The 14,919-nt window shown below is 51.6% G+C and overlaps 1 protein-coding gene across 3 annotated transcripts in view; it reads left to right on the top strand.

Annotated features, from left to right (window-relative positions):
- The window catches only part of CDH22 (cadherin 22), a 124,051-nt gene that overhangs the window by 73,506 nt on the left and 35,626 nt on the right, over positions 1 to 14,919 (top strand). For all 3 annotated transcript variants that reach the window (XM_057530117.1, XM_057530116.1, XM_057530118.1), the window contains exons 4-5: positions 3,200 to 3,319; positions 12,731 to 12,898. In XM_057530117.1, the coding sequence (XP_057386100.1) occupies positions 3,200 to 3,319; positions 12,731 to 12,898 (288 nt within the window). The remainder of the gene's footprint in view (positions 1 to 3,199; positions 3,320 to 12,730; positions 12,899 to 14,919) is intronic.

The following is a 14,919-nucleotide window of genomic DNA, read 5'->3' as shown; positions in this document are numbered from 1 at the left end:
AGGCAAAAGGGGTTCATTACTAAACTTCACTCAGCCTCCATTTCCTCATCTGCAAAGTGGAAATCTTAATAGAGCTTACTTCAAGGCTCTATTATATGAATTCCATGAGCTACTATACATAAAGGGCTTATTATAGTATGTAGCACAAAGAAGTTAGTTAATAAACCTAATCTATCATTATCATTGAATAAGGGTATATAATAATGGGTTTCATTATTATTCATTATTAATTTACATTGTCACCCTTCACTGTGCATAGCAGTTTCCTCATCTGTAAAATGAAAGTGATGCAGGATTGTTCTGGAGTCGGCTCATATCAGCTCATGAGAGCCAAATATTGACTTTCAGGAGTTTTATGAGCCACTTGATACCACATTCATAGCTTGAAATTGGCCATGGTGAGAGTATTTACCCCGTAGAAATCAGCAAACACTACAAAGCAGGGAATTCCTCCCTACCCCTCCATCCCCCAGAGCCAATGGTTAAACATTTGCCAGCATACCACTGCATCTACATCAGAGAATTGGTGTGAGGACTGAAGGAGAGAATGGCCGTGAAGGCGCATTGCAAAATGCAAACTGCTGAACTTAGGGGGACGGCACAAGGTGGTCCTACAGCAGCCACAAGCCTGGCACCCTTTTGTCTGCCGATTCTGGGGAGCTGCTGACTTGTGAAGAAGGTGGGAGGGCGTGTGGGGCCTTGGGGAATGAGTGGTGAATCACTGACCCTTTGCCATCCCCACGTGTCGGCATTAACTGTAATGGCTGCAATAAAGAATCCCAGATCGGGGAAATGATTCCATCATCCCCGCGGGAGTCCCTGGGATGCAGCCAGGGATAGAGAGAGAGAGAGAGAGAGAGCTCATCCTTGTCCCTGGGGAGTCACTCAGCCCAGCACTGTGCCTTGCCCAGGGGGTGAGGGGAATGTGCAGAGGAGAGTGACAGGGAGACCCTCTCTCATAACTGTTACAACAGCTACTATTTATTGAGCACCCACCATGAGCCTGATGCTTTATGTATCGTCTCTCATTTCAGTCTGTCTGTGAGGGAGGCTTGATTGTGCCACTGTATACAGGCATGCAGCGTCTGCTGAGAGGACAGCAACAACCTGCGTTTATTGAGTTCTTAGTATGGGATAGGCGCTGTCCTCGGTGCTGAATACAGAAACCTATTTGAATTCTGAAACCAATCCCAGGAGTTTGGTGGTACTCTCACCCTCATTTCACAAATGAGGAAATTGAGGCAAAAATGGGGTTCATGACAGGCCCAAGGCCAAACTGCTAATAAGCGGCAGAGTCACTGATTGTGATTCAGTACAACAGGCCACCATCCAGAGTCACTGTGTGTGTGTGTGCTGACTCTGGCTCCCAGAGGACTTTGGCCTTAGAGAGTCCTGGGTTCAGATCCCACCACTTCCTCAGTCTGTGCCCTCAGTCGAGTCTTTTCCCCCGTTTGACCTCTTTCCTCACCTGTAATTTAGAGGGGCCCACTCTGCCTCTCAGAGATGCTATGAGAATTAGAGATGATGGATTTAAGTGGCTGGGAAGCTAGGCATGTAGTGAGCGCTGAATAGGGTTTATTTCTTTCTCCTCTCTCTGTTTAAGAGGAGGCACCTGTGATCATGCCCTTGCCCTGAATAGGAGACCCCTGAGTACCACGCATCAAGAAGGAGGGGGCTTGCCCAAACCTCTTCCCCAGCTTCTCCAGGCAACTCTGACATGGTTGATGGAGAGCTGCAGCCACCAAAGAGAGAGGTGCATTGCAGGGCCGGTTTAGGAGGCTGGGAGGGGGGACACGGAGAGGGAAATGAGAAATGCAAAAGAGTGAAAAATAAGTACATGTGTCTGTCTGGAGTGATGGAGGGCCCCAGGCTGGAGGTGGGAGAGGTGGGTGGCCAGCTGGGCTTAGCAGAATTGCTGCAGTAGCACTTCCAGAGCCTCACTCATTAGCCAGGCAGTGAACTGGCCTCACCCCCCAGCATGCTGCCCCGCTGGCCCAGAGAGCCCAACCCACCAGGAGGGTCCTACCCAGAACCTCAGGAGGCCTGGGCCCCGTCCCCTCACCATCAGGGCACCCAGAAGAGGGCATCTCCTTGAGGTGAGGTCTGAGTCTCATCCCCCTTGGGTCCTATCCTGAGCCCCCAAGACTCCCTCTTGGGTCTTGCATCTCACACCCTCCTATCTGGAAAGGTTTGGATGGACCACACAGCTTTGCCCATCCTTCCATTCAACCCCTCCCCCACCCCTTCCATCACCCCCACCCTGTCCAGCCTCACATCCCAAGCCCTGCTTTCGTCAAATTGAACATGATGTCAAATTAGAGCCATCTCTGCGACAGGCCGAGAGGAGCTCCCAGTTTAATGAGGCAGCGTCAAAAATCAATAACTTAATTGCCGCTGTTTGATGGACTTTTATCCAATTTATACTCTCCCCAGCAGCCTACGTGCAGAGCATGAGGAGAAGTGTGTGTGTCCGGGGCGGGAACTGTCTGGGCACCCGGGAGGAGGGGCGAGGAGGGCACCAGGACCCACAGCCAGCTACCTCCAAAGGGAAAGCTGGCTGCTGCTCTTCTGCCTGGGGCCCAAGAGACACTGGCCCCTGAGCCCCAGTGAACTTGGTTGTCCTTCTGGGATGCCCACACACCCCCATGGCGGGATGGGGGGGATTAGGATGTGGGAGGAAGGAGGCAGAATTCCCTTGAGAAATCAGGAGGGGCTGGGATGGGTAGAAGGACCCTGCTTTGGGAGTAAAGTGCCTGGTTTCCAGTGTTAGCTCTAACTCTGTGATGACCTTAATTGGTGAAAATAACCATTTCCACCACCCACTGAGATACTGCTCTGAGTTCTGCACTGGGAGTATAAAATGTGTTCCCTCATGAACCAAGGATTAGGACTGTCCCCATTTTGCTGGTGAGGAAACTGAGATGCAGAGAGGCTGTCTTCCCTTGCCAGAGTTTTACAGCTGGGAACCACCGAAGGGAGATTTGAATCCAGATCTGACTCCATGATCATGCCACTGGGAAGGCCCCAGGTCTGGAAGCGGGTTGGGGCTTAATGTGGGGATGAGGACTGTGAGGGGATTGGCTTCAGTGACCTCTAGCCTATGTCTCCTTTCCCAGCTTCTCTGGGGGTGGGGAGCGATGGGGAGGACGAGCACAGCGGCCCCAGCTGACCCCTGTCTCGCTTGGTCCCCCGGGCCCAGGCACGTCGGTGATGCAGGTGATGGCCTCGGATGCGGATGACCCCACGTACGGCAGCAGCGCTCGACTGGTGTACAGCGTGCTGGATGGCGAGCACCACTTCACCGTGGACCCCAAGACCGGTGAGGGGCGGGGCCAGGCCAAAGGGGCGGAGCCGGGGCGGGACCAGAGGCGTGGCGCAAGGGGCGGGGCCGGAGGGGGCGGGCAGAAGTCTTCTCTCAGCGTTCCAACCAACAGTGCTGAGGTTAGGACAGAGGACACCGAGGCATCTTTCTGGCTCCAGGAGACCCCAGGGTCGCGGAGAGGGAGGGCGGCCAGGCAGGAAGAGAGAAGGACCGAGGAACAGAAAAAAAAAAAAAAAATAGAGTGGGGGGTGCCTGCAAGACTGGTGCGGAAACAAAAAGGCGGGAGGCTATCACTATGGGCCCCCTGAAAGGACTTTGGAGGTCTGAACTCAGTGGCCCCTCTTGCCGTTGGAGCTAAACTGAGGCAGGCGTGTCCGCAGCCCAGACGGGGTCGGTCATGGTCATAAGTGTCGCTGGGGGCCGGAGGTAAGGGGGGACGGCCGTCGGCCGGTGAAAGGCACCTTTGCGGCAGTTGTGAAAGCTGTTCAGGTGGCAGTTGTTAAGGATCTGATGGGAAGACGGAGGCCGAGACCGTTAGGGAAGGATGGCTTCTTGACTTCCTTGCCCTCCCCCCCATCACCAAGCAATGGTGCAGCGCTCCCACGCACCGTCCCCCACGTCACTCGCTCTGAGGCTAGAACCTGAGTACATCTCCGAGGGGCCTCGTGAGAGTGGCAGGGAGAACAGAGAGATGAAGTGGTTCGCTCAAGGTTCCACAACTGGGAGCGGCTGCCGATGACAAGGGCAGTGCTCTCACTGTCCCAGGGACAGGAGAAGGCAGGGCATGAGACATCAGACACCACAGAATGTTTATCAAATGCCGTCATGGGGCTCGCAGTCCAGTGGGGGCAGGAGGACAGGCATCTGTGTGGGCAATTAGGATGCAAGTTTCTTGGAGGCGGGAGCAGCCATCTCCAAAGGATAAGAAAGTGTTGGCCAGACCGAGATTCAAAGAAGGGCACTCCAGGCAGAGGGCATGGTGCAGGCAAAACTGGGAGGAAGAGAACAGCCTGAGGTATGGGGGGAATTGTAAGCAACTCAGGACTGGAGAAGAGGCTTGTTGAGAGGTAATGTAGAGAGGCTGGCAGGGGCCTGACTGCCCCGTCTGAAGCGGGCTGAAGCACTTATTTTATTCTAAGGGTAGTGGGGTGGGAGGGTGTTTGATGGATTTGGGTTTGGGGTTTTTGTGTGTGTTTGTTTTGTTTAGGGGGAGGGGTTGAGGAGTCCAGTCTATAATTGCATTCTCTTACACATAATATCCGCATTATTTTTTTCTCCTTGTGAAACTAATACGTTTTAGAAAACATTCAAACATTAAAGAAATGTTTTTTAAAAGAGACGAAGGAGGGAAGAAAGGGCTTCCCACCCTCATCCCCAGTAATTGCAACCCCAAAGGTAGCCACTTGGTGTATATATCCTATGAGACCTTGAACTCATTCACTTGAAAAATATTGAGGTTTTTTTTAAAAAATAGATAATACATTTCAAGGTTCAAAATTCAAAAAGTCCAAATTCGTATTTAGTAGAAATTCTTCACCCCCTCTAGTCCCCCAGCCACCCAATCTGTATCCCCAAGGCAACCAATGTAATTTTCTTGTGTATCTTTCCAGAGCTATTCTATGCATGTACAAGAAAATAGGTACATGTATTTGGGTTTTTTTTACACAAATGGTAGCTATAAACACACACTATACACACCGCTTGCCTTTTTCGCTTAACAATACATCTTGCAGATTATTCCATATCAGTACATAAAGAGCTTTATCATTCTTTTATTTAACAGCTGTTGTGGATACACTAAAATTTATTTCACCAGTCCCCTATTGATGGACACTTACACTGTTTCCAATCTTTTTCTACGATGAACAGTGTTACAGTGCATAACCTCATACATATATCATTTTGTGCTTGTGTGAATGTATCTGCAGGATAATTTTCAGGAAGTGGAAAAGCTGGGTCAAAGAGTGTAGTGCGTTTGGAATCTGGATAGATAATGAGGAAATGTACCAGATTACACTCCTGAAGACCCGATTACAAGAGAGCCTGTTTCCCTTATCCCTCACCAACACTGTGGATTCACTGATGACTTTTAAGCAGGGAAGTGACATGCTCAGGTTTTCATTTTAACAAGATCCCTCGGGCTGCCACTGTATAGCGTGGCTCAGAGGCAGGAACTGAATTCAGGGAGACCCAGGAGCCTGGAGTGCCCAGCAGAGAGCCCCGAAAGACAAAAGCCAAAGCCTGCACCCTTTCTCAGCACCTACCCAGACTCCTTAACCTGCTTCATCTAGTTAGGGAGCCAGAGATGATACGGGATTGGTAGAGAGGGTTAGCTGAGATACTGAGGAGGGAGAATGAGGGATGACAGTGAGACTCTACAAAGGGCAAACCTTGGAGGCCTGGATGAATGTACGGGACTATATTCAGGGAGGAATCTGGGGGTTCCTAACTTTGGAACCTAGGATGGGAAGGGGCACCACCTACAGAAACAGAAGGAGGAACGTGGATTAAGAAAACTGTCTAGGGACAGAGGAATTACTGAATGTGTTCCAGGTTCTGATATAGAGCTAATTAATTCAATTTTAACTATATTGGCTTTAAGATGAGAGAAGAGGAGGAAAGAAACATCTAGAATGGGCCGCCTGAAATATGGGCCTAAAGCTTCAAGAATGGTTGAGGCTCTTTAAGCTTTGGTTTCCCCATGTACACAACAGAGATAATAATACTCATCTCACATGATTGTTGTGAGGATCAAATGGGACAGTTCATTCATTCATTCAACAACTCTTTATTGAGCCCTGTACATGCCCAGCTCTGCTCTAGGCTCTAGGAAGGCAGCAGCAGGGAAACCCAACACCCTACCCTCATGGAGCTTTTATTTAAGTAGGAAATACAGAAAATAAGCACATAAACATACAACATAATGTGGAGTAGCAATAAGTGCTAGGAAGACACATAAACAGGGTAAGAGAGTAGACTTAGATGAAGAAATCAGGACAGGCCTTTCTGGGGAGGTGACGTTGGGACTGAGTCCTGAATGAAGTGAGGGTGTGAGCCACTTCGTATCTAGGAGAGATACTGACATGCTCAGTGCAATACCTGGTACATAAACGTAAACCAGGGGGATGATGGGGATGATGATGATGAAGCCTTCATCCATTCAACCTGAGGAGGTGAGGTCAGAGCTGATCAGCTTTAAGGTGGGGAGGAAAAGACAGAACACAGAAATAAGGGAAGGGCCAGGACTGAGTCTGGGAGGTGGCAGGGGTGGGCAGATGAAGCATCAGACTCCAGAGTGAGGAGGACAGCCAGGTTCTAAGAAAGAACATCCCCCACTGCAGAGAGTCGGGGGGAGAGTGGCAAGTGGGAGGCCATGGAGCCTGGGAGGGCAGAAACAGTTCTCAAGAAGCCAGAAAGTGGGCACCAGGCAAGGCAAGTGAAGAAACACAAACAGGGTCCTTGTTTCTAGGGTCCTTCAACTTTCTCTGTTTGGAAGGGTCTCTGTAGACATTGCCCAGGAAGGACCCGATTTTTCCTCCCCTTTCCTTCGGCCCCATTGTTGGAGCCACCCTGATGCCATTTGCAGCCCCAGCTCCATTTCCCCAGCCAGGAATATTCCGCTCATGTGGGTCTATATTTAGCAGCTGCTGCGAGGTACAGTCTGTTCTCGCTGTGCAGATAGCAGGGAGCAGAGCCGGAACGGGGCCTGTGAGGAAGGTGTGAGGGAAGGGAGGAGGCGGGGCGCCACGAGGCTCATGCCAGAGGAAGAATTAACTTGTGTGTTTTAAAGGCCAGGGCTGCCCGTAGACCCCCCAACAGGGAAAACAGGGATGGCATTTGAGGGCTAATGAGGCGTCACTTGGGCTCCAGGGCCCCTTCTGCAGCGTTTGGAGGGGACGGCGGGGGCGGGGAGGACAACAGTGGAACTGGGGGCGACCGGTGAGGACGAGGCTGTGGGGAGCCGGGGCCAGGCTCTCATTACCAGCCCCCGCTCACCACCGCCCCAACAAGAATAGAAAGCCTCTCTCTCTCAGAGACTTCAAGATAGCTGCTGAAAATTCTCAGTTGAGCCAGAGACGTTTGCTTTCCTGGGAGGGAATGAAACTAACCTTTGTAAGTGCCACATCCTGATCAGGATGATGTACTAGATCTGGTTTCTGCCTTCATGGTGCTTTTGTTCCAACAGAGAAGCCAAATACAAAGAGACAACTACACCCAGGCTGCGAGAGGCGGGCAGAGGGTCTATGGTTAGAGGTCAGTAAGTCAGAATGTTTATCGAACACCTACTATATGCCGGACCCTATAGAGATAAGATGATGGGTGGACAAGACCAACATGAATCTCAACCCTTGTGGAACTGATTTATGAGGTCCTCAACCCAGGACTTGAGGAGGGGCAATCATCAAGACATCTCCAAAATGTGAGACCTGCTGCTGGAAGCTTTGTCTCATTTAACCCTCTTAACAGCCCTTCCAACTGGGTATCCCCATTTGACAGAATAGGAAACTGAGGCTCAGAGAGAGTTAGGAACTTGCCCGAGGTCAGATAACGTATAAATGGTGGAAAGAAGGCTTGAACCCATACCTGTCTGACTCCAAAGTCCTTCAAAATCCCAAAGTGCCTCTTATATGACTGACTCTGTGTAGCCCTGGCACATAGTAGGCCCTCAGTAAGGGTCGAATAAATGGGTCAGTGAATGAATTTTCGGAGCCAGATGGTTTAAGAACAACTTCATCAGCTGATTTGGGAATTTTCCCCCAGGCCCCCCAGGAGGGCACCAGCCTCCAATATGCTTCTCCCAGCATCAGGAGTGGGAAGTGGAGCAGAGTAGATAGCAAAATGTGTCATCAGTTCCTCCCATCCCTGAACTGGCCTCTTAGTAAAGTGACTGTGCCACTCCTCCCATCAAGTGGGAGAGGAGGCGTCTATTTCCCTGCCCTTTGAATCTGGGCCGCCTTATGACTTGCTTTGGGCCAATAGAATGTAGCAGAAGTGATGTTCTGCAAATTCTCAGATTAGGCCTTAAGAGACCTTGCAGCTTTCACTCTTCTCTCCTGGAACATGGGCCTGAGACTACCATGTAAGGAAGCCAGCCCAGCTCACTGGAGGATGAGAGAAGGTCTGGCCAATAGCCAGGGTCAACTGTCAGGCATGTACATGAGGCCATCTTGGACCTTCCAGCCAGATGACCCTGCAGTGAAACGCAGCTGTGTGAGTGAGCCCCAAAGAGGGACGGCCTGGGGAGCTCGATTTCTCTGTTAACCTATCTACCGCTATATGACAAACCGTCCCCAAACGTGGTGGCTTAAACAGCACCGATTTATTATGTGTCACAATTCTGTGGGATGGACGGGCAGTTCTTCTGCAGAGGTCACTCCCACGGCAACAGTCAGCTGGCAGGTCAGCTAGGACAGCTGGTATGGCTGGGCCTACCACGTGACTTTTCATCCTGGCCTTCTTCACAGCACAGTGGTCTCAGGGTTCCAAGAGGACAAGCCCCAGTGCACAAGGGCTTATCAAGCCTCTGCTTTTGTCACATTTGCTAATGTCCCATTAGCCAAAGCAAGTCCCACGGCCAAGGCCAGAGTCAGTGTGGGAGGGGATGACCCAAGGATGTGGATCCCAGCAGGCTTAGTTCATCAGGAGCTATCACCATAGCAACCTATCACTGGGTGTGACTCCAGGAACAGGGTCCAGAGGCAGCATGGCCTCAGGGTACCAACCTCCTATTTGCCCAGAGATGGCATCTAATCACACACTCAATACGGCTTCATGACCTGTTTCCAGGTAAGAAGACTTCAGTGTCCCCAGTTCCCCTGGAGCTGGAAGTGACAGGGCAGCAAGGAGGCCGGCCACATAAGTATGGCTCCTCACCCACAGGGGTACACCTCAGCCAGACCCCTGCTCCGAGCCCCACTCAGAGTGAGGGTCGCTGAGCTTTTGGTCCACAAGCTCATAGGTGTACAGCGGCCCCGATCCCATCACCAGCCTCCGCAGCAGTGAGATCCTAGGTGTAAATGACATGCACAAAGCTTAGCACGTAGTAAGTGTTCAACTGGCCCGCACCCCTCCTGCCTTTCTGCCTGGCTCACACTGGGAGCCCTCTACCATGTCTCTGGCCCGGTGATCACTCCCCCATCAGTCCATCTGTCTGCCCTCTCCTTCCTCCCTCCCACCCTCTTTCTCCACCCCTTGCTGTCCGTCTGCCTCTCTGGTGTCCCTGAGAAGCTCTGTTCACGCTGCCCTTGCTGTTCTTCGTCTTGCTTTCTCCCCCTCTTTCTCGCTCTCTGTTTCTCTCCAGGTCTCTGTCTCTCTGTGGATCTCTGTCTTACTGCCTCCTCCTGCGTGTGTGTATTTCTCTCTGGCTTTACTGCTCCCCTCTTTCCTTCTCTCTTTTTCTGTCTCTGTGGGTCTCCCTTTCCCTCTCCTCCCCTCCTTTCCCTTCCTCTTTGCCTCTGAGCGCGTGGCTCTCTGTCTCTTTCCCCTCTAATGCTCACTAGATTGCCCTCTGTCTGTCTCTTTCTTCTCTCTCTCTTCTTCCCTCTCTGCCACCTTCATCCTTCTTCCTCTCCTCTCTTTTCCCTTTCTGCTCTTTCTCTCCTTCCAGCCCCCCAGGGGAGAGGACATGACAGGCCCACCTTCCCAGTACAGCCCCTGCTGTCCAGGACTGCAAACACTCAACTAAGAGACCAGCCAAGGCCTTGGGCCCCATCCTCATCCCTAGAAGGGCATCCCTCTGACAATCCCAGTGTTGAGGTGCAGCACCAGGGGGAAGGGACAAGGGGCCTGCTGCGTGATTGGAAGCATGTCTTGCCTGATTAGGACTGAGATGAGCACGGGGGCTATCTCATGAGCTGAGACAGGACCACATAAACAGCATTGCTCTGTCAGAGGCCTGGGCTCTCCCCTTGTACCTGGTGGTGGGGGGCTGGGGGGATACCAGGCGGGCTGGGCGGGGACCCTCTGTCCTTACAGTGGTCCAGCAGAGCAGTCCACAGCATGGACCCTGGCCCCAGAGTGCCTGCTGGAATCCTGACTGGGCGCTTTCTACATGTGTGACCTTGGGCCAGTACCTAACCTCTCTGTGCCTCCATCTCCTCATCTGTAAACTGGGTATAATCACAGCACCTTCCTCCTAGGGGTGTTGAGAAGATCAAATGAGGCAGTTCACTCAGATGCACATCAGTGTCAGTTATTGTTGTTATTGTCACATGCAGTTCTCATGAGATGAAACTCTGAACCAGTGGTTCTCAACCGATTTTGTCCCCAGGGACCATTTGACAGTGTCTGGAACTAGGGTTGGGCAGGGAGGGTGCTGCTACCAGCATCTAGTGGATGGAATTATCCCGCCCAAAATGTCCATGGTGCCAAGTTGGAGAATCTTGTTCTTTAGGGAGGTATTGTGATTGTCCCATTTTACAGATAAGGAAACTGAGGTTCAGAGAGGTGAAGGGATTTGCTCAAGATCACATGGTCAACAAACGGCAGATCTGGGATTTATCCCAAGTTTGTCTGCTTCCAAGTCTCCCCTGCCCTTGGAAAGACCAGTCCCGGCTGAGGAGGGGTCAAGAGGGAGCTTACTGAGGAGTCTTGAAGGCTTCTGATAGAGAGTCTGTATGACCCCTGATTAGACAGACTACACTTTCCATATCTCCATGGGATCCCTCAAAAGCAGGGTCACCCCCTAGGTGCCCACCCCTGGCTCCCCCAGCTACACACACATACACACACACACACACACACACACACACACTCCAGCCTCTTCTCGCATTCCGTTGCCTTTATTGGCATCTAGGGGCTGTCTGGGGACATCAGGAGTGAGAGATCGGGTATTATGGGGAGCATCATGGGGCTGCTGGTGCGTGACTCCACCTGGCGCTCAGGCCCTGGGCACCACCTGTCGCCACCTGGCGCTCGCAGGTTGGAGTGGGTCGCGGGGTGGGGGGTGGGAGGGGGAGGCTCTGAATGGCTCATCCACTTCCCCCTCCCCCCTGGTCTCCCACTGGCAGGGAGACAAGAAGCCCAGGCTTCCCCTGCACAGAATCAATCTTGTGGCCACCCCGACTCCTGCCGCCCCTCCCCCGCTTCCATTAACAGCTTGCAGGATTGTCTGATCAGCGATTAGCTGGTGCCTGGACAGAGAATCTAGGGCCAGGCTTGAGAGGAAGGGGCTGGGACCCCCAGGGCAGGGGGATGATTTAATCGTGGAGGGGTGTGCAGGGGGGAATAAGTGTGTGCAGTAGCTGTGCATGTGCGAGTGACCTCATGTGTGTTACGTATGTAGTACATAAGTGTGTGAGACATATCAGTGTTTGTGTGCACGTAAGTGTGACTCCATAGTGAGTGTGTCTGAGGGTGGGTGTGAGTTCAGTCCAGTCCAGAGCGCCACTGACCCAGAGACAAATCAGACACGGGCCAGGCTCATGCAGAGAGTTATCGCAGGTTCCCCGTCACATGGGGAAACCGAAGCCCCACAGGTGGGATCGGTAGCCCAGGGGGGTCACACAGTGCCTGGTGTTCTAGTCCCTACGCCTCTTTTTAGTAAACCCAATAGTCTATATTCTACTGCGTTTGTGTTGCGTGTGAGTGTGCGTTTGAGAGTGTGTGTTAGTATGTGTGTATATAAATGTGTATGTGTACAAGTGTGTGGGAGGGTGTGTTTTAAAGTGTGTATGTGTGAATCTGATAGTTGTATGTATGTGTATGTGTGAAAGAGTAGTGTGTGTGTGTGTGTGTAGCATAGAATCTGTGTGAGTTATCTGTGAGCATATCTATAGAAGCACGTGTGTGTGTGTGTAGCATAGAATCTGTGTGAGTTATCTGTGAGTATATATAAGCATGCGTGTGTGTGTATGTGTACAAGTGTGTGGGAGGGTGTGTTTTAAAGTGTGTATGTGTGAATCTGATAGTTGTGTGTATGTGTATGTGTGAAAGAGTAGTGTGTGTGTGTGTGTGTGTGTGTAGCATAGAATCTGTGTGAGTTATCTGTGAGCATATCTATAGAAGCACGTGTGTGTGTGTGTGTGTGTGTGTACCATAGAATCTGAGTTATCTGTGAGCATATCTATAGAAGCACGTGTGTGTGTGTGTGTGTACCATAGAATCTGAGTTATCTGTGAGCATATCTATAGAAGCACGTGTGTGTGTGTGTGTGTGTGTGTGTGTGTACCATAGAATCTGAGTTATCTGTGAGCATATCTATAGAAGCACGTGTGTGTGTGGGGTGGGTGTGTCTGTGTGTCGTGGCTGCTGGGCCCCACACCTGCACAGTGGCCATATCCGTGTCTTCTGCATCAGCCGCTCCCCTCCTGAACTTGAACGAGCCCGGCCTCTGCCTGGGGAGGGGTCTCCATATCAGCTGGCAGCTGGCAGGGGGGCATCCCTGGCCTCACCCTCCCTCATCCACAGGCGTGATCCGGACGGCCGTGCCTGACCTTGACCGCGAGAGCCAGGAGCGCTACGAGGTGGTGATCCAGGCCACCGACATGGCGGGCCAGCTGGGCGGCCTCTCCGGCTCCACAACCGTCACCATCGTGGTCACCGACGTCAACGACAACCCGCCCCGGTTCCCGCAGAGTGAGTGAGGCCTCCCCAGAGGGAGGAGGCAGATCCGTGTGTCTGTCTGATCATCCCTCCAAGCCACCCACTGACCCCGAGCTGCCTTGTAGGCTTCCCGCCATAGAGGGACTCCCGCATCTGTCTGTGTCCATCCATCCAAGTCCCGCACTTACCCCCTGCCCCCCTCTCCAGCCACGCTTCTTGCAGGGGACGGCCTCAAAGTTGTCTGATTTTCCGTACATCCAAGTAACGCGGTTACCTTCCCACCTCTCACCTTGCTTCCTGCCAAGAGTGAGCCCCTGTCTGTCCACCCACCCCTACTGGCCCTTGCACACACCCCTGTCCTGCTTATTGTGTGTGTGATCTGCTACTGACCCAAGCTTGCAAAGGGACATTGGAGGTGGGAGGACAGATACAAGGATATCTTAGGGATATAGACAGAGGCTGCAGCCATGCCCAAGCCGAGTGACACCTATAATTGTGCACGGAGGTGCCAAGGTCTGGAGTGACAGGTCTTACCCTTTTCCTCTGAGCCTGGAGGGCAGGATTCCGTGCTCCTGAATTAAGAGGCCTTTCCACTCTCTGCCTCCCCAGGCACAACAGGGTGGAGGCGGCTTCTCTCACTCAGTCCCCCACCTCCCCATCAGCCCAGCCAGCCCCTCTGTCCCAGGTTCAGGCTGAGCCGCGCGGGAGAAGCCGCCGAAGCTGGCAGAGACTAAATGCGGTGGGGAGCTGGGCTGATTCCTGTCGGGCGAGTCATTACTTGAGGTCTGCTGCTCTCACATTAGGTCTCGCCACAGGGGACTGACCCCCGAGAGATAAGGAAATCCAATCCCTTAGCTGAGAACACATCGCAGCCTAAGCGCCTCAGTCCAGACGCACAGCGGGGTGGGCAGAGCCCGCCAGCCAGCTCCACGTCGTTGCCAGGGAGCCTGGTACCGCAGTCGCCCCCAGCCACTCCTCCAGCCCAGCCCCACTCACCGATGGGAAGCTTCAAAGCACTGTGTGGAGGGGCGGTGACCACCCAGTCTTCTGCCCAGTTGTGTGATGCTCTGTGCCAGCCCTGAGCCGGAAGGGGTAGGGCAGAGCAGAGGGGCCAGGGTCCCCCAGAAGACTCCTGTTTATTCATTCATGTACTCCTTCTTTCTTTCTTTATTGTGAAATACACACACAAACAGAAGTATGTAAAATAGAAATGTCCAGTTCGACAAATAATTACAAAGCAAACACTCCTGTAACCACCAACCAGGACCCCAGAAGCCCCCAAAAGCCCTTTCTTTTTTTTTTTTCCCCATCCAGCTATTCCTTTATTTTATTTTTTTTTTATTTTTTTGACATCTTTATTGGAGTACAATTGCTTTACAATGGTGTGTTAGTTTCTGCTGTATCACAAAGTGAATCAGCTATACCTATACATATATCCTCACATCCCCTCCCTCTTGCGTCTCCCTCCCACCCTCCCTATCCCACCCCTCTAGGTGGTCGCAAAGCACCGAGCTGATCTCCCTGTGCTATGCGGCTGCTTCCCACTAGCCATCTATTTTACATTTGGTAGTGTATATATGTCCATGCCACTCTCAAGCCCTTTCTTGATCATAACTTCTCCCCCCAAACCCTCCTCCGGAGTTAACTTCCATCTGCTTTTGTGATCACCTCCTTGCTTTTCTTTTGTCTTTTCTTTTTTCTTGAAGTATAGTTGATGTATAATATTATATAAATCATAGGTGCACAATATGGTGATTTGCAATTTTTAAAGGTTATACTCCATTTATAGTTATTACAAATTATTTGCTATATTCCCGGTGTTGTACAATATATCCGTGTAGCTTATTTTAAACCTAATAATGTGTACCTCTTAATCCCCTCCTCGTATCTTGCCCCTTCCTCCTTCCCTCTCCCCCCTGGTAACCACTGGTTTGTTCTCTATATCTGTGAGTCTGCTTCTTTTTTGTTATATTCACTAGTTCATTATATTTTTTAGATTCCACATATAAGCGATATCATACAGTATTTTTCTTTTTCTGTCTGACTTATTTCAC

This window comes from Balaenoptera acutorostrata, chromosome 15, assembly GCF_949987535.1.
Source record: "Balaenoptera acutorostrata chromosome 15, mBalAcu1.1, whole genome shotgun sequence".
In the NCBI taxonomy this organism is placed as follows: Eukaryota; Metazoa; Chordata; class Mammalia; order Artiodactyla; family Balaenopteridae; genus Balaenoptera; species Balaenoptera acutorostrata.
The sequence above is the reverse complement of the archived record's forward strand: the minus strand, read 5'-3'. Positions and strand labels throughout refer to the sequence as shown.